The 17,858-nt window shown below is 40.3% G+C and overlaps 1 protein-coding gene across 1 annotated transcript in view; it reads left to right on the top strand.

The window, feature by feature from the left end:
• LOC139734706 (coiled-coil domain-containing protein 150-like) overlaps nucleotides 1-17,858 on the top strand; it is a 37,979-nt gene that overhangs the window by 9,134 nt on the left and 10,987 nt on the right. Inside the window, exons 6-15 of the mRNA XM_071645498.1 lie at nucleotides 4,147-4,276; nucleotides 4,919-4,962; nucleotides 6,475-6,567; nucleotides 8,482-8,577; nucleotides 10,443-10,567; nucleotides 11,576-11,660; nucleotides 14,556-14,648; nucleotides 15,213-15,281; nucleotides 15,946-16,038; nucleotides 17,449-17,640. Coding sequence (XP_071501599.1) covers nucleotides 4,147-4,276; nucleotides 4,919-4,962; nucleotides 6,475-6,567; nucleotides 8,482-8,577; nucleotides 10,443-10,567; nucleotides 11,576-11,660; nucleotides 14,556-14,648; nucleotides 15,213-15,281; nucleotides 15,946-16,038; nucleotides 17,449-17,640 — 1,020 coding nt within the window. The remainder of the gene's footprint in view (nucleotides 1-4,146; nucleotides 4,277-4,918; nucleotides 4,963-6,474; nucleotides 6,568-8,481; nucleotides 8,578-10,442; nucleotides 10,568-11,575; nucleotides 11,661-14,555; nucleotides 14,649-15,212; nucleotides 15,282-15,945; nucleotides 16,039-17,448; nucleotides 17,641-17,858) is intronic.

Genomic DNA, 17,858 nt, shown 5'->3' with positions numbered 1-17,858 from the left:
AGCACACACATATCGATACATGTAACAGTTTTGAAGGACTGGATCTGCTGAATGATAAGACAGACATGAGTGACACACGCAACAGCTCTTCCTCTTCAGCTACTACTAGTCTTGGTTCTCCGCAGCATTCATCTTCCCCTATGCACTGCAGGAAGCAGGCACCCAAGCAAGGTCAACAGCTGTGCAACATGAAAATACTCAATGTGAACTTCCAGAGTTTACGGAACAAGAAGGAGGAATTAGCAGTACTGATTGAATCAACTGAACCCAGTATCATCATTGGGACCGAAACTTGGCTGAACAGCTCGGTTTACACATCTGAGATCTTCCCTCCAAATTACAATGTTGTTCGAAAAGATCGGCAGGATGGGTATGGTGGCGTTCTGATTGCTGTACGACGTGACCTTGTGTATAACATCATCAAAGTATGTGATGAAGGAGAACAGGTCTACATCAAACTGTCATTTGGTAAAGGCATGAGTCTAGTGGTAGGTGCAGTGTATCGCCCACCAGGCAGTGATGTACAGTATTTAGATAACATATGCTCTACGATCGAGGAACTATCTCTCCAGAACAAGAAGGCTGTCTTGTGGATAGGGGGCGACTTTAATCTGCCCGACATCAATTGGGAAGACCTGAGTGTCAGTGGCCACAGCAATCCAGTTCCTCTCAACAACAGGTTTCTGGACATGATCGAGAACTGCAACATGCAGCAGATGGTTTCCTCGCCAACACGTGGGGACAGCATACTTGATCTCTTCCTAACCAACAGGCCGTCGCTTATCAACAAATGCACTCTGCTACCAGGACTTGGAGATCATGACATTGTCAGCATTGATTCTGACGTATCTGCAAAACGATGCAAGCCACTGAAGAGGAAGACATACCTGTGGAAAAAGGCCAATCTTTCTGACATGAAAAGGGACTGCCGACAGTTTCAGCAAGATTTCCTGAGCAAATATTGTGAACAGAGCTCAGTACATGAGATGTGGATTTCTTTCAAGACCAGCCTGCTGAACATGTTGGATACCCATGTACCTGCAAAAACAACATCTGGTCGATTTGGGCAGCCCTGGGTTACGAGAGCAGTTAAACGTTTGTCTAGAAGAAAACAGAAGGCTTTCAATCGTGCTAAAGCAACTGGCAGACAGCAGGACTTCTGCAAATACCGGGAAATCAAGAAATCGTCCCGTGCTGTTTGCAGACAGGCTTACAATGAGTACATCAGTAACATTATAAGTCCTGACTCCTCTGCAAACCCTAAAAGATTTTGGAGTTTCGTCAATAGTAAAAGGAATGACAGCGCTGGAGTAGCTTCTCTGAAAGACATCCAAGGGAAGATACACTCGGATAGCACCAAGAGGGCCAACATTCTCAATCAACAATGCACATCAGTGTTCAACAATGATGAGGATTTGTCAACCATGAAAGACAAGGGACCAAGTCCATTTCCAGACATGAACAACATTCAGATATCTCAAGCTGGTGTCTTCAAGCTACTTTCTACCCTCCAGATACATAAGGCTACTGGACCAGACAGACTCCCTGCTCAACTGCTGAAGGAGCTATCTTCGGAAATAACACCGGTTTTGTGTTTGTTATTCCAGGCATCTCTAACTCAGGGAGACGTTCCTGAGGACTGGAAGAAAGCTGATGTCGTTCCAATATTCAAAAAGGGTGAGAGGTGCAAAGCAGTCAATTACCGTCCAGTGTCACTTACCTCTATTGTCTGCAAAACTTTGGAACACATTGTCTGCAGCAGTATTTTAGATTACCTTGACAGCCACCAGATTCTTTCTGAAACTCAACATGGTTTCCGGAAGAGGCGATCTTGCACATCTCAGCGGCTTCTCACCATTCATGACCTCTCCAGTGGCATTGATTCAAGGAACCAGATAGACGTGATCCTGTTAGATCTCTCGAAGGCTTTTGACATGGTCCTGCATGGAAGACTCCTACACAAGATCCAGTTCTATGGAATCCGGGGTAACACCCACAACTGGATTAAGGAATTCCTTACTGGCCGATCACAAAGGGTAGTGCTAGATGGATGCACATCTCATACCTCTTCTGTGCCATCAGGCGTCCCGCAAGGGAGTGTCATTGGACCCCTCCTCTTCCTACTGTACATCAATGATCTTCCTGATTGCATATCATCTGGGTCAACGGTAAGATTATTTGCTGACGACTGCATCTTGTACAGGAAGGTGGCAAGTAAGGAGGACGCGGATTGCTTGCAAAAGGATTTAGAGGCAATTCAAGAATGGGAGGCAGACTGGCTAATGCAACTTCACCCGCAAAAGTGCCAGGTCATGCATGTCTCCAATAAAAGAGCATCATCCAGAACCTCCTTTCCATACTTCATTCATGGAGAGCGTCTACAAGTCTCGGAAACTGCAAAGTACTTGGGGGTTAACATCCAAAACAACATGAAATGGAATCACCATGTAAATGCCACCACCAAGAAAGCCAACTCAGTACGGGGCTTCTTGCAGAGAAATGTGAGAGCCTGCCCACCAAAGACAAAGGCATTACTATACAAGACCCTAGTTCGCCCTGTGTTGGAATATGCCTCGGCAGTCTGGGACCCATCCTCACAAGAGAACATCAGGAAACTGGAGATGGTGCAACGCCGATGTGCACGTTTCGTCCTAGGTGACTACCACAGAGAAAGTAGTGTTACTGCCATGCTCAATAAACTACAGTGGGGCACTCTTCAAGAAAGGAGAGCACAGCAAAGAGTCTACATGATGTATAGCATTCTTAATGGTCTGGTAGATCTTCCAGTCACCTACTTCATACCAGTTGCAGGACCGTCAACACGCGGAAACCCATATAAGCTTCAAGTTCCATTTGCCAGAACTCACTTGTTTCAGTCCACGTTCTATCCAGATGCTATTCGTCTGTGGAATTCCCTACCACCTTCCACCATTAGCTGCACCTCCTTGGAGAGCTTCAAGAAGGAGGTGCAACTTGTAAAGCTCCGATGAGCTCTCATCTTGTTTTTTAGCTGCACATAGAAATTTTTGTAGAGGATTTTTACCTGCACACTGTACACCCAGCACTTGACAAGCACAAGGTACGATAATACGCCAGAGGCGGACTGTACCAGACTGGAAGAAGAAGAAGAAGAAAGCTTCTGACCATTCGGGCATTGAGAATTTAGGGTTTCTGGGACGAACACTGAACTAGGGCTTTCTATAGCTCAGTTGGTAGAACACCAGGCTAACAAATCCGGAGGTCTCAGGTTCTAATTCCGATGGAATCCCATTTTCTTTGCTCAATTTTCCTTTTATTTGACATAAGGTTTCCACCCCCCCCCCCCCCCAACAAAAAAGGGAATGATTAATGTAACTTTTGAGATTATTTTTTGTTGTTGTTGTAGGAAAATATTAAAGTGCCAGCAATTATTTTGAAGTGTTCTTAAAGGACAAGTTCACCTTCATAAACATAAGGATTGAGAGAATGTAGCAATATTAGTAGAACACATCATTGAAAGTTTGAGGAAAATCAGACAATCCGTTCAAAAGTTATGAATTTTTGAAGTTTTTGTGCAGTAACCGCTGGATGAGAAGACTACTGCAGTGTACGAATAACTTAGATGTCACATGCGTACAACAATATAAGGAAAATATAAAGAGAATTTCACAAAATGCCAGCTTTTGAAAAAAGTACACATTCCCCTGACTCGTTACCGACAAATGTTATGGGTAATATTATTCCCCCTGCCTTTAGAAAGAGGCAAGTCAAGAGCTCTTTTATTATACGAAAAAAGTGAAAATATGTTGAATTTTCTTTTACATTTTCTTTATACTGTTGTACGCATATGACTCACAAGCTGTAGTAGTCTCCTCATCCAGCGGTTCCAACACAAAAATTTTAAAAATTCATAACTTTTGCATCGATTGTCCAATTTTCCTCAAACTTTCACTGATGTGTTCTACTAATATTGTTGCATTCTCTCAATCCTTATGTTTATGAAGGTGAACTTGTCCTTTAAATGTATTTTGTATGAAACATCTTGTTCTAAATGATGTAATTTCTTTATGTGTAATGTGAATGTATGGGAAGAGGAAAAAAAAATTAATGATTATAAAAAAAAATATCACAAGGTGAGAAATCTAACTCTTATCTTTTATCTTGCAGGTGCAGTCAATGAATGAAAACTGCATAGAACTTCGCCATGAGGGTGCAAGATTATTTGAGGAAAAGAAGCAGGAATTGGCACGAAACAAGAGTTTGGAGGAAGCTGTCAAGAATCTTCGGTCAGAACTGAGTAAGTTTAGTCCGAAAGTCACTCTTGTCGAGGTAAATGACAAACATGCATACCAAGTCATAGCATGACCAGTATATTCAGTCCTTTTGGTACATTCCATCCATTCAGTACCAGTACTATTTACATTCTCCCTGCTCCATTGTAATTATGATTTTAAGATACAGTCAAACCTGTCTATACCAGCCACCCGAGGGAGATGAAAAAAGTGGCGTTGTAGACAGGTGGCCGCTATAGACCGGGTAGTTTACATGACTTTTCTCTTTGGGGCAGGGAATTTTGTTTAGTGGTCGTATAGGGCAGGTGGTCACTGTTGACAGGTTTGACTGTATTTAAAAGCATATTGAACACATTTCTTTTTATATTTTTTCTTTTTCATAGTTATTTTACTCTGCATGTTTTCTTATCCAGGAAGGCTTTCTAGTAAAGAAAACAATCTCACTTGACTTCAAGATGCATTTTCGCACAAACGACAGAACTGTAGAATTTCTAGTGGTAACCAGAGTCACATGGTCTACACTCAATAAGCAGAAAGCATTTTTGACTTGTAAATGAATGTGGTTCGACTAAGCAAGTTCTGCCTTTCATGACTCTGTCACCAACTGACAAAATTTTGTCCGTGTTTATTTCTCATGTGTTTTCTAGGTTGCAAGGATGAAAACTTAAAGGAACTTCATGAGCAAAACAAGGTAAATGATTTATTGTTTATAGCATCATAGAACATCAAATATATAATTTTTTATATATGTATGGTCATCATCATTATCATATTGGTGTTGATATTATTGCTTTTCATATACAAATGATGCACAGGATAGAGTGCGTTAGTGGAGATGTAGCGCATTCGAGGGTATTTACAATTGTGAAACATGCACGAGGCGAAGCCGAGTGCATGTTGCACTACATTGTAAATACCGGAGAGTGAGCTGCATCTCCACTAACGCCACGAAATAATCCTGTGCATAATTTGTTTTATAAAATGGGTCGAAAACTAACAGCATTTTTCACATACCTTTGTGGGTCAATACTAGTCAGCTACATGTAGCACTCGTCGATGTTCGTCCCAAACATTTACGCACGTCGCACTCGGAAATCCCGCACATATAAGTACTGTACGTATAAGAGTATACGTACGCCACACATGTTATGCACACGAGAAAGGCCGGCCGGCAGCCCGCACTAGAAGTTGTTTACAGGATTGACAGCGCGTATAGGAGCGTCGGACGCACTTGTAACAACTGATTGAGTGCACACTGCTAGTGTAAATATTGTGACGTCAGGCCGAGCATGTTAGTGAGAAATTGATGCACGCACACGTGACTCATTTCAGCGCTTCCAATTGGCTAAATTCTTGAACCCATTGTATTATCGATATTATTGTTACTAAATTAACATTGTTCTCATAGCTTCTTTCATATATTGTGTGTGTTATTTGATGTTCATCCGAGAGAAAAGAGACTTACCAGCTGGAATTCAAGACTATGCATCACTGCGTTACGCTATTGCCATCGCTAGGATGGTAGGCTTAAATCTCCCTTTCATGATAACTCATTGAGGAGTATACTCGGGCAAGTGTCTATGGGAAATGCGTGTTGTAGTAAAATCTGCCCATCTTTAACAGGTTAATTCCAAAATCTTTGGAAATATGAAAACTGAACAATATTGGCGTGGCAAAATCACATTGATGAGTGATGTTTTCATAGTAACCATACATATCGTATATTTCGGAATAATGAAATGTCAACTGCAAAATGTGTATGATACACTATGTAGCTAAACTGCTTTTTCAAAATCATTTTGTTTCTGTCAGTGTGTATTATACAGTGATATTAGTAATGGTTCAAGACTTAAATAGGTTTGGAAGTAATTAAAGAATCATTATTTGAGAGACTTTTTATCATTTCCTCATGGATGTGCTGCAATTTGTTCAGCATTGGGGATAATGTCTTTTGAAAAATAAGATTGGGTTTTCCAGGTACTTTTTGAAAGAGACAAGTGTTGCTGCATGGCATGAAATTTCTTGTAATCAATCATCATGTTTTGTGGTTTTGCCCTTTGATTTCATCTTTCAGTTTAAGCATTTATTCCAGTTTGCCGCAAGAGTAACTGCATGCCTGTTTCTTGATTACTAGCGTTTTCACTTGATATGTTGTTTATTTTTCCTTTTGCTTTGACTTAACATTTTAATCTGCTTGCAACAGAACATTGTCACATCTTTGGCCTCCACAAAGAAGGCATGCAGTGAATTACACATCGAGGTTGAGAGGCAAGCCAAACTTGTTATAGACACACAGGTAGTTAGCTTTCTCCTCTGCTCTTTCCTTCTTTTTGTGTAGGCCATATTTTCCATGAACCTGATATTTTTGCAAATTCATGTATGGACTTGTAAAGGAAATTTGTTTGCCAGAGGATTTATTCAGGATAATTGATTGAAAACCACATCGACAGAATAAAAAATTGGTACTAACCCTTTCAAGAACAAATTTAGGGATTTTCCCCGTATATGAGACGATACATGATGCATGTTGAGGACGCAACATACTGGTTTGTTGCGTATTTTGCCATAGCAATCAACTCATGAAAGTAAACAAAGCAAAACAAAATAAACATACCATGAATTACAGGGCATATACAGTCCTGTCTTTGAACATTTGTCAACTGAAATTCAGAAAGTTTGCAAACTTGTAAATGTGTGCCATTCATTTTGACAACCATTTCAAAAAAGAAAGTACAAACCATTAGTGTATATATGTTTAGTGTTGGTGTTTTTCTGTGTCTTCAGTTTGCTTGTGTAATGAATTACACTGACAGTTTGATGTTTTTTGTTGTTTTAGAGGTCTATATGTGACCCTGCACCTCAAAACAAACAAAAAGTCGCCAGACATTAATTTGTAGTTAAGACCATATTCTGAAAGAGCAGACTTTAAGCTTTAAAATGATGTATAACTCAAATCAAATAGACTCTCCTAACCTATCTAAATATTGGAAAGAAAACACAAACTCAGGAAAAGTGTGAACTGAGAAAAGAGGCTCTGAAGTACAGCGACTATTCAAGCGCTTAATCTTTATCAAAACGTGCTGGCTGTGCAATGAATGGTACAGGAAGTAAACCACCAGAGTAACAACAATGAAGAGATTATCAGATTAAACTGAAATTAAACATGCCTCATTATTAACACATTCTGTGCATAATCAATGCCAACTTTCAAAGCAGTAGCATTGTCCTTTCAAAAGTTATTAGAGTTGAAAGCGAAAAGTATGGACAAGGTTTTTCAGAAATGAAAAAGGGATTCTAAAGACACACCTAATCACACTATTCTACCAAAATTGTTCGAGATAAACTGCTAAAAAAACACTTTACTGCCCATTTTATGATACCAAATTTTAGCATAATGTAAAAGAAGACCCGCTCTTTCAGAAAATATGAAAAAGTCAAGTTCAGCTAGGTTGACCCATTTCACTTATTTTCAGTCCTCACGCAAAATCTGTGTGTGCGACTTTATGTTCGTTTTGAGGTGCACGGTCACATATGTAGATATGATGATTCATAGATGGTTGTCTTTGATTATACTTTGAAGTTACAACTCTTTTAATAAGGTGATAGTTTGCATTTATGGTGGATTTAAGTCAGGGATGAAGAGATATGCATTATCAAAAATTCATAAGGCAAAACACTTTTGACAATTTGTTCCCATTTACTGATCAATGTGATTTACAGCATAGGCCATATGTTTTGTGAGCAAAATGTTTTGATAATAGGAAGCAGGAGTTGTAAGATAGTTTCGTGTATGGTTTAATTCGTAATTGAGAACCATAGCAGCACTGAAATGAGAAATGTGCACTATGTACTGGTGTCTTCCCTCTGCTCTTTAAAGCAGCCAGTGAGCAATATCCTAATTTGGGTCAGAAGCATACATTTGTGTTACCCTAGGTAATATCTTAATGTGTTTTTATGCCTAATTGTCACTGACATCAGGTGACTCATGAAGTCGCAGAAGGAAAAAAAAGACAAACGAAGAAACCGGCAAAAATGTATAGGATATATACAGTATTTTTTGCTATGCTTGTTATCGAATTAATCAACATATTCCCATGTGATTCCAAGTTGTTGTTTTTTTTTGTGTGTGTGTGTGTGTTTTTTTTTACCATCAAGTCAATCTCCTGTATTCACATTGTATGAATCTAACTCTGAACTCCACTTTTCCCAGACTCTGCTTGTTCAAGTGCAATCTGAGAGGGAAGCTCTCCAAGACATCGTTCAGAAGTCGCAGCAGAGTCCAGGCATGACTGGTCAGAAGTCTGAGGTACTGTGGTTGTTTTTATTGCATTTTGATTAAAAAAAATTGCCTCTTAGTTGGAGCAACATATTTTCTTACAAGATAACATGTGAAATGACATCAATATTTTACAATTGGGCCATATTCTCACCCCTGCCCACAAAAATGATATCGTCAAACAAGGTTGGTCAACTACCACTACCAACAGCAGTCAACATATGAAGCCCTATTGGGCCCTCTATGCCCCCCCCCCCCCCCCATGCAAAAGAAACATTTCCAGACCAGTCATTAATGCCAGTTTGTAATTAGCTCATGTGTGCATTTCCCAAATGACCTTTCTTTTTCTCAGTTAGTTCAGCGCTTCATTTGTTTTCAAAGCAACATAATGCATAGGCTTGCCCAATGTAACAATTTAAGGCTGTGTCACACCTTTCCGGGCAAGCCTTGAGTGCGACTTGCGAAGAACAATTGTTACTTCCCAGAGGTCCCCGCAGATGACCCACACATGACAGTACTTAGCACGTATCTCACCCATTGCGCCCGGAGGTGCGCATGCAAATCTTTTTACCCGCAACCATGTTTGGGCCCTGTCACACCTTTCCGGGCAAACTACACGGGCTTGTTACCTGTAGGGATTTTCCAGTATACTGGACAATTTCTTAGGGCGGACAAGGATTTGGGCGAGTCAGTACATGTGTCTTACTTGCTAGACGCGTCCTACTTAAATTCTACTTGCGGGTGTGCTGTGTGATCTGTGTACCAGTTGCGTGGGGGCTGACAACTCAGTGACGGAATTCGTCTGAAGGAATGGCAAAAGTCCCACGGAATGTCATTATCTTGGCTGCATACGGGGACTTTGAAGTACCTGCATGGGAGTTGCCTGCGAAGTGCTGCCACTAAGGGCCTCCTACTGGTGTTCTGCTTGGATCTCTCTGGGCATCCCCGCGACTTCCCCGGAAAAAGTTTTGGTCATGCTCAAAACTTGACTGTGGTTAAATCGGACTTGCGTGCGCACCTCCTTGCAACTACAGGCAAGATACGCGTTAATAGGTACTGTCAGGTGTGGACCAACTGCGGAGAGCTCCGGGTAGCAAATTTGTTTCCCCGCAAGTCAAGCCGCAAAACTTCCCCAGATACGGTATGACAAGGCCTTGAGCATGCTCAAAACTTGTTCCGGGTGAGTCGTGGGGGTTCGCTGGCAGAGGTACACGCAAAACATCAGTAGGAGACCCTTACCGGCAGCACCTCGCCGGCAACTCCAACACAGGTACTTCTCAGTTACCATAAGTTGCTTGTAACAGAAAATGGATCAGTTTCAAAGCTCTCATGCAAGTAGAAGCTAAGTAGCATGCATCTCATAGGTAAGAGACAAGTGCGAAACTTGCAAACATTCTTGTCCGCCCGCGGAAAATCTCCTGCGTGCTGGAAAATCCCTCCTCGCAACAAGACCGCGTAGCTTGCCCGGAAAGGTGTGACACTGCCTTTAGGGAATTCACGTCCAAACAAAGAATATCAAAACTTGCAGAGACTAGGTAACCAGGGTGTCTGTCTCTGTTTGTGTGTAAATGCATTTACTGTACGTTCCATATATTTTTTGTGAATTGGGACTTCCCAACAATTTCATGAGTGGTTAAATTCGCAATTGTGGAGTGCAGCAGTGGACGGGGAAATCTGCAGAAATAAAAATCCTGCGAAATACATGAGCATACAGTGGCATATTTTATTTATGCAGCTCACACTCTGAAGCCTGCCAAACTTGACAACACTGAAATTTAGAGCAGCTAGCATTATGTACATAGGAAGAGACAGTCAATGATTGATTGGTGCCCCCAACAGAGGTTCTAGCACACACTTTCATATTTCACTTCTGCTACTTTCCCTACTTTGATCAGGATGAGCATCAGGCAGCTCTGGCAGATGTACAGATGAAGCTGAATCTCGCAGAAACTCAAAGGCAGGACCTTGAAACGAGGCTAACACGCGAGAGGGAGAGCAAGCAAACAACACAAACTGCAAAGTAAGATAAAGGAACTGTATTGTCATTGATTGCTCACTTTTGTGCCCATTATCATACAGTTGTGCAGTGTTGTCATGGCGGCCGTTTTCTCATCATCAGCACCAGTGTAAATCTGTGGGGCAGTAACGATCCCAAGGCCGATTTTTCTTCCATGTCAACTGTTAAACAGTGAAGATTACAACAGAGCATGTAAAAGATGAGGAAAAAGTTATTAATTGCATGCATTATTTGTTGCACAATCACAAACAAGATAATGTTTTTGTGCATAATAAAACTAAAAATTATTTTTACATTTTTTTGGTAACCCAGAGTACAGCATTGAAGAAAAAAAATCAACTAAATGGCAAATTTTCATTTGGTACCCCAGGGTACCAAATATTGCATCATATGTACAATGTACATGTACACTTGACTAATACCATTCTTACTTGTATTTGTATTAACCCCCCGCCCCCTACGAAGCTATATCGCTGCTATTTCACCAAGGCACAGCTACACAACTCACTGTGGTATAATCTCAATCTGTTTGACTTTTGTTTTCCTCGCATAGCTGTCAAGTCTACCCACACTGGAGGAGGCTCCCTGAAAAATAAGATATCACTTTTAATATGTCATGACAAAAGTAAACTCAAAACCTGTTCTCATTTGGGAATATTTTCTGTTTTTGACCTGTTGAGAACTAGTCCGAAGTATACTCAGGCACATATCTATGGTAAATGCATGTTATACTGAAATTAGCTTGTTCTCAGTGGGTCTACAGATGTATGTAACCAACAATCATCTCCCTAATTGCTGTATTTTTTTTTCTAATATTGTGTGAATTTTTACAGCCATGCAATTGCTTATACAGTTTCTCTGATTTGCTAGACTAATTTAGAGGATGCCCTTTTAGACACATTTGTAGGTACTTATGTTTGTGTTGTCTCCCAATTTTCATTGTGCTCTTTAAGCTAATTTCCATCCAGAATTGAAAAAATTCTTTCCTTTGATCTTGTTTCTTGAATCTAGCTCTAAATTGGAGGAACAGCTCCTTGCAGCCAAGCTGAAATTGAGTGAATTCGGCAATAAACATCAAACGGATGTTGCATCTTTGGTAAGCTGCCCAACTTTTGAGTTCAACATTTTTGCTGTTAACTAACACTGAAAAAGAACCAGTTGAAATGATGGAGATTATGCTAGATAGAAGCGTAGAAAGAGGACGTCACACCCATTGTATTTCATGGATAGTATGTTGGTGCCTACACTGTATACCACGTATACTTGAAAACTTGCAAGATAATTGCACAAGTGGTTAACCCTAAAAAGACTGGGCTATTTTGGTAGCTCGAAAGACTGGGGGGGGGGGGCCTAAAGGGCCCCCCCTTAAGATCTCGGCCGTGGATCGCGCGATCGCCGCGGAAATTTGCACAATGGTAGTGTGCGATGTAATCTACAAGATCGTATATTTAAATTTTCCAAAATAGTCTTCTTTTATTTTATTTTGATTAATTATGCTAATTTATGCAAGAAATCAGACTCTTTGATCTAAATCAGTAAATAAAGCTCCAAAAGTGCTCATTTTTGGTCTAATTATTCTTTGTGGCATTCTTAGCAAATGTACTTGAAAAAAAATTCGGTATCAAAATTAATTTCTTATTTATTTTATTGTTTTATGAATTTCTTATGTATTTCTTTGTTTTTTCGACCTTTTGTTTTTGTTGTTTTTTATAACAAAATTTGTGGCAGACACTTTTTGAAGCTTAATACTCCTAAAACAAATTAATTTTAGCCATTGAGAGTAAAAATAAGCATATTTATATGAACCATGTGAAAAAACTCAATTTGCATCGACTTTGTACACAAAATCACATTTTTGAGCCATTTTCGGCCTCACGTGCATGTACAAAAAGTTATGTAACTTCAGAACCGTACCCTCGGGCGTCACAAATTTGGTGTCAAAATGTGCAGGAAACTCGAAAGAAAAAAGTCATAGAGCATCGCGGCGAGAGCATTGTGTGTTGCAGAGTAATCGCGCGAAATGTCGAGGGGGGGGCCTTTTAGGCCCCCCCAGTCTTTTTAGGGTTAAACTTATGATCAGGAACCACATTGTGACAGAATGAGAAAGATGTATCATTTTTCTATAAAAAACCAATCCATTTCCCCCTTTGAGACGATATGCATTGCACTTGTGATACAGGATACAATATTTTCACAAGATCTCAATTTCACTCACATAGGTTGACTCCCAAATATTCACAGAAAAGTGAACAAGGAAGTAGAGAAGTACTTGTACACCAAGTAAGTTGTGTATGCAATTACTGAGATAGTGTACCCTTGTAAAGAAAAAGATGTCTGTGAAGAATAACTTAATTGTGTTAGTATATTTTTGTACTTTAATTGCATTTTCTGTCTACACCTCATGGATATTATCAAGTCAATGATATCTATGATAGCCAACTCATTATTTATAGTTAGGAAGCATTTTATTATTTGTTGTGTTTCTGTCACCACTTTATACACATATCCTGCCTATTACTGAATGCCATGTTGTACATGAACATTTCTGCCCATTGACCTGGCGTTATATAATGTACACTGTATACAGAGACTCCAACTCTGAAATGATTTCTTACTTAGTGTCATCATATGTTGAAAGATAAGCCTGAGATAGCACAAGAAAGCATCTAGAACCCTAGAGCTTCCAGGGCCAGGGCCCTTAACCCTATTCTAACTGGGGAGGGGTCAAATTGACCCCCCCCCCTCGACGTTTCGCGCCACGATTTCGCAACGCGTTTGCCGCGTCGTTTCACGACTTTTTTCATTGAAGTCTCCCGCATATTTTGAGACCAAATTTGTGACGTCCGGGTACACCGTTTTGAAGTTACGTAATGTTTTGCATATGCATGTCAACCGAAAAACAGCTCAAATTCATGATATCGTGTGCAAATCCAATGCAAATTGTGTTTTTTGGCTAAATTGATATAGATTAGATTATTTCAACTTTTAACCATTGAAATTAATCAAGTCTAGTGTAGATAAGCCTGAAAAAGTGCCTGCAACAAATTTTGGCCAAAAAACAATAGAAAACAAAAGGTCGAAAAAACAATAAAATACATAAGAAATTAACAAAGCAATAAAAAACAAAAGAAATTGATTTCGATTGTGCTAATTTTTTACAAGAAAATTGTTTGATGTGTCTTGAGGAATTCTGACACAAAAATTTAGCAATCCTCCAGTTTTTTTAATGGAGTTATAGGTGAAAATATGATTTCATGCACAAATTTGCATAATTATTTTATTAAAAATAGAAAGGCAATATTTTTCCATTGTATGACCATGTTATCTTGTAGTTGACATCCAGCTCTATCTTCAGGCAAAATTTCGCGGCGGTCGCAGATCGGCGGCCAAGATCTGAAGGGGGGGTCAAATTGACCCCCCCTCAGTAACTTGGTCTCAAATAGCCCAGTTAGAATAGGGTTAAGTGGGCCCTGGACCCTGGCCGCAAGGAACTTTGCGCACATCAAGTTGGAGTCTCCCGTTTGCTTGGGGTTTCAGGCGGGAGAATTTCCAGATCAGAAGGTGCTTGGGGTTGGAGTCTCTGTGTATATACCTATATTGACTTCAGAGTTTGAAATTAAGACTGATCAACATATGCTGTAATTATCATTTCTTGTTATTAGTGTCATCATTATCGTTTTCAGTGTTATCCTCCTAACACTGAAAGGAGTTGCAGTAGTAATTGTACAAGTACACATTATCTGCCACCACTACTACTACTACTACTGCTGCTAATACATATACTTCTACCACTGGAACTACAGCAGACAGAGAAAATAAGATGTATCATCATGAAATTCTCAATACTCAGCTGACTTCCTACCCTTTTGCTTGTCTCATAGAAAGATATTGAAAAGAAAAATGAGCCAAGGAAATAGCAAGTGATAGGCTAAACATGGCGTTCAAACATTTATTGCCTGTCATGTCATCTCTCCTCTTTTGAATCTGACAGGAGAGTGCCCTCGCACAGGTGAAGGATGAGCTACGCCAAGCGAGCCTGGAGAAGGATGCAGCCATGAGGAGCAAGGAGACTCTCCTAGACGAGGTGGGAGCCATTCTTCTCCTCTCCATCCGAAATCTCTCCATCCTAACTTCCTTTATTCTAAATCTCTTTATCCTAAATCTCTCCATCCTAAACCTCTCTTTCTTTCTTTCTTTCTTTCTATTTTAGTTCTTTGTTTAGTTCGACCTTAACTTGTGTGCACACTCTGTTACACGCCAAGATCCCATACTCGTAATTTGACCCTTGTTTATTGAATAAATGCCTACTGTTACTTTTTCTTAACAATATTTTGTACTGTTTTTGACAGTAATACTGCAGATCTCATTAAAAATACTCTTTTCTTCCACATAATACTGCACTTGTCTATTGCAAGAAAGGTGAAAATACTGCCTTTTTTCCCCAAAATATACATCTTTCAGCCCTCAGAATACTGCAATGCTGTTTATATGGTTGGGATCGCTGGTATTGGCTGCCCATATCCTCTGGATAATCCATGGCCCTTTTGTCTGAATGATAGGTGGATATTGCCTCACTTTCTTTTTTAATGCTAAAGGAAATCATTGTTGTTGCTATATTGCCTTCACACTCTATGTGTTTTGTTGTTAGGTGAATCAAGCAGTGGACAGTATGGCTGCAGAGAGACAGTCGGTACAGCAGAAAATCAGTAAAGCTCAGGTAAGTTGTCTCCATAATGGTACACAGTGTATAAAGTCTGTTTCAGCTGTAAGAATAATGGGATGGTACAGTGTATTTGTATACTATAGTGAATGACTATAAAGTGGGCAGGCAGAGATGCATGCTCGAAACTATTGACACATGCGCGTACACAGCTGGTGCACCCACATTTCCGTAGGACAAAGTCAACATCCAAAACTTTTAAGAGTTATCTTGAGTTGAATATATTTTTGAAGGTTTCCATTATGGTAGAATGTTTGGTGGTGGGTGGTTTCACAATACAACAAGTATATTTTCTTGGATGTGAGTGTGGTCCTGAAAAGAACATTTTTGAAAGCATATACTTACCATCCTAAGAAGAATGTCTCCAGGACGGCACTCGTGCATCCAAAAAAGAATATATTTATGTGGTGTACCGTAAAACCACCCACCGCTATCAAGATAACTGTTAATTCCTGTCAATTTAAATCATCCCAGGCTATCAGATTTGTTTCTCACTGCCGTGCCGTTATATCAGTGCAAGTCAATATCAGAACTGATCACTGACCAAATGAAAACTGCAGTAAATATAATGCATCATGTAAAGTTATGTGTGTAAGCTCATCATTTCAGCTTTAGTTTCTTTGTGCTATAAAAATCATGGCTTGTTCTGTTCCTTGTGTAGACGGACATCGAGAGCCTGACCAGAGAACGAGATCTGAAGGGACAAGAAATCTCTCAACTCAGGGAGAGGATTGCTGTCTTAGAACAACACCAGGTGAGTGGATATGTCTAATGATTTTAAGTGTCCACATACATGTAATCAAAATCATGCTGCTGCATACAACATATACCAGAAATCTACGTAAAGAGTGGACTCTCATTGTAGTCAACTCTGTTGGGTTCCCTGAATCGCAATGTTACCGCAGTATTTTGTCATGCTCTGTTCCATAAGACTCAAGATCAAACGTATGTCAGATGATCAAACCAAAACTCAATTCTGATTGGCTGATACCTGACTTTTGTTAGCTCACCTGAGCCAAAGGCTCAAGTGAGCAATTGCGATCGCCCTTCGTCCGGCGTCCGGCGTGCGTCATGCGTAAACTTTGTACATTTTCATCTTCTTCTTGAAAACCCCAAGACCGATTCTCATCAAACTTGGCAGGTAGCATCCCTAGGGGGTTAGGAACTCAGTTTCTTAAAGTGGGCACCATGCCCCACCAAGGGGGCCCCCAGGGGGCCCAAACCCCCCAAAATTAAGGAATCTGTAAAAATCTTCTTCTCTAGAACCAGAAGTGATAGAGCTAAGTTAATACTATGAGTTAGTATATTGATGACTGTAGTTTCAAGTTTGTTCATAGCAGATCCAAGGATGCCCCTCTTGGGGGCAGGGGGGGGGGGGGGGGGGGCTGGGAAGGTCCAAATGGGGGCCTGAATTGTACATTTTCATCTTCTTCCTGAAAACCTTATGATGGATTTTCGTCAAGCTTGGCAGGTAGCATCCCTAGGTGGTTAGGATCTCAATTTATCAAAATGGGCACCATGCCCCACCCAGAGGGCCCCAGGGGGGGCCCAATCCCCCCAAGTTAAGGAATCTGTAAAAATTTGGGCCCTTATTGTACATTTTCATCGTCTACTTGAGAATGCCTGGTCAAATTTTAGTAGAGCTGTGAATAATTTAGATTAGTGACTGCGTGAAAGGTGAACTTGCGATACTCAGGTGAGCGCTAGACCCGCGGGTCTCTTGTTAGATATTCAGACATAGTTATGTCAGATTGCATCTCTGTTTGCGATAGGGCCTATGGTTTAAAAAATTATAAAATAGTAAGAAAGATTGCTTTGTTTTAATGAGAGCATTCTACTGTGTCAGTCTTCTTTGAAATTAGAGTGCTCTGCATTGTCAAGTTCTTCTCACTTTGTAGACCTTTGGCATCGCAATACTTAAATCCGTCATTCACAGATTCCACGAGGAGTGTAGCTCGTGTTGCCCATTTTGTGCATTGTGCATTGTTATGTCTTTCTAGACTTTTTCTGCAGTCAGATACATTCCTATTGTGAGCAAGAAACAACAAAAAGAAAATACACAGCTTTGTTTCTTCTTTTAGGAGTGATAGTAGAAAATTCAGATTAGCCTTTCATAGTGCTTACAAATTTCCAATCCTATTTTTTTGTGCTCTCATTTCACAAGACTGCCCATGAGAAAGTGGAGGCAACCATATCGGACCTGCTCGAGAGTAAGAGTCGGTTGGCTTACGAGAAGGGCCAGTTGCAGAATCGGGTGGAGCAGCTCACGAAAGAACTCGCTGCCATGGAAACGGTGCAGTCAGAAGCCGGCAAGCAGAGGAGAGCCAAAGCTGAACTTGAGAGCAAACTCAGTGAGGTATGATTAACCCATTGAGGATGAGTCCCAAGCATACTCTGGCAAGCATCTATGGGAAATGTGTTGTAGCAAAATCGGGCCGTCCTCAACGGGTTAATAAGTTCTTACAGCAGTTTGTGTGTGAATAGACTTCAGATAAACAATGTTTATTTTTCCTGTCCCTTTTCTCTTTTTTGTACTTTCCCCATTGAAATCTGAAAAAAAAACACACAAGAGAT

Source organism: Diadema antillarum, unplaced genomic scaffold, assembly GCF_040938485.1.
Source record: "Diadema antillarum isolate AM-2024a unplaced genomic scaffold, OU_Dant_1.0 seq00000542_RagTag, whole genome shotgun sequence".
Classification (NCBI taxonomy): Eukaryota; Metazoa; Echinodermata; class Echinoidea; order Diadematoida; family Diadematidae; genus Diadema; species Diadema antillarum.
Note: the sequence above shows the minus strand (reverse complement) of the source record. Positions and strands in the feature narration are given on the sequence as shown.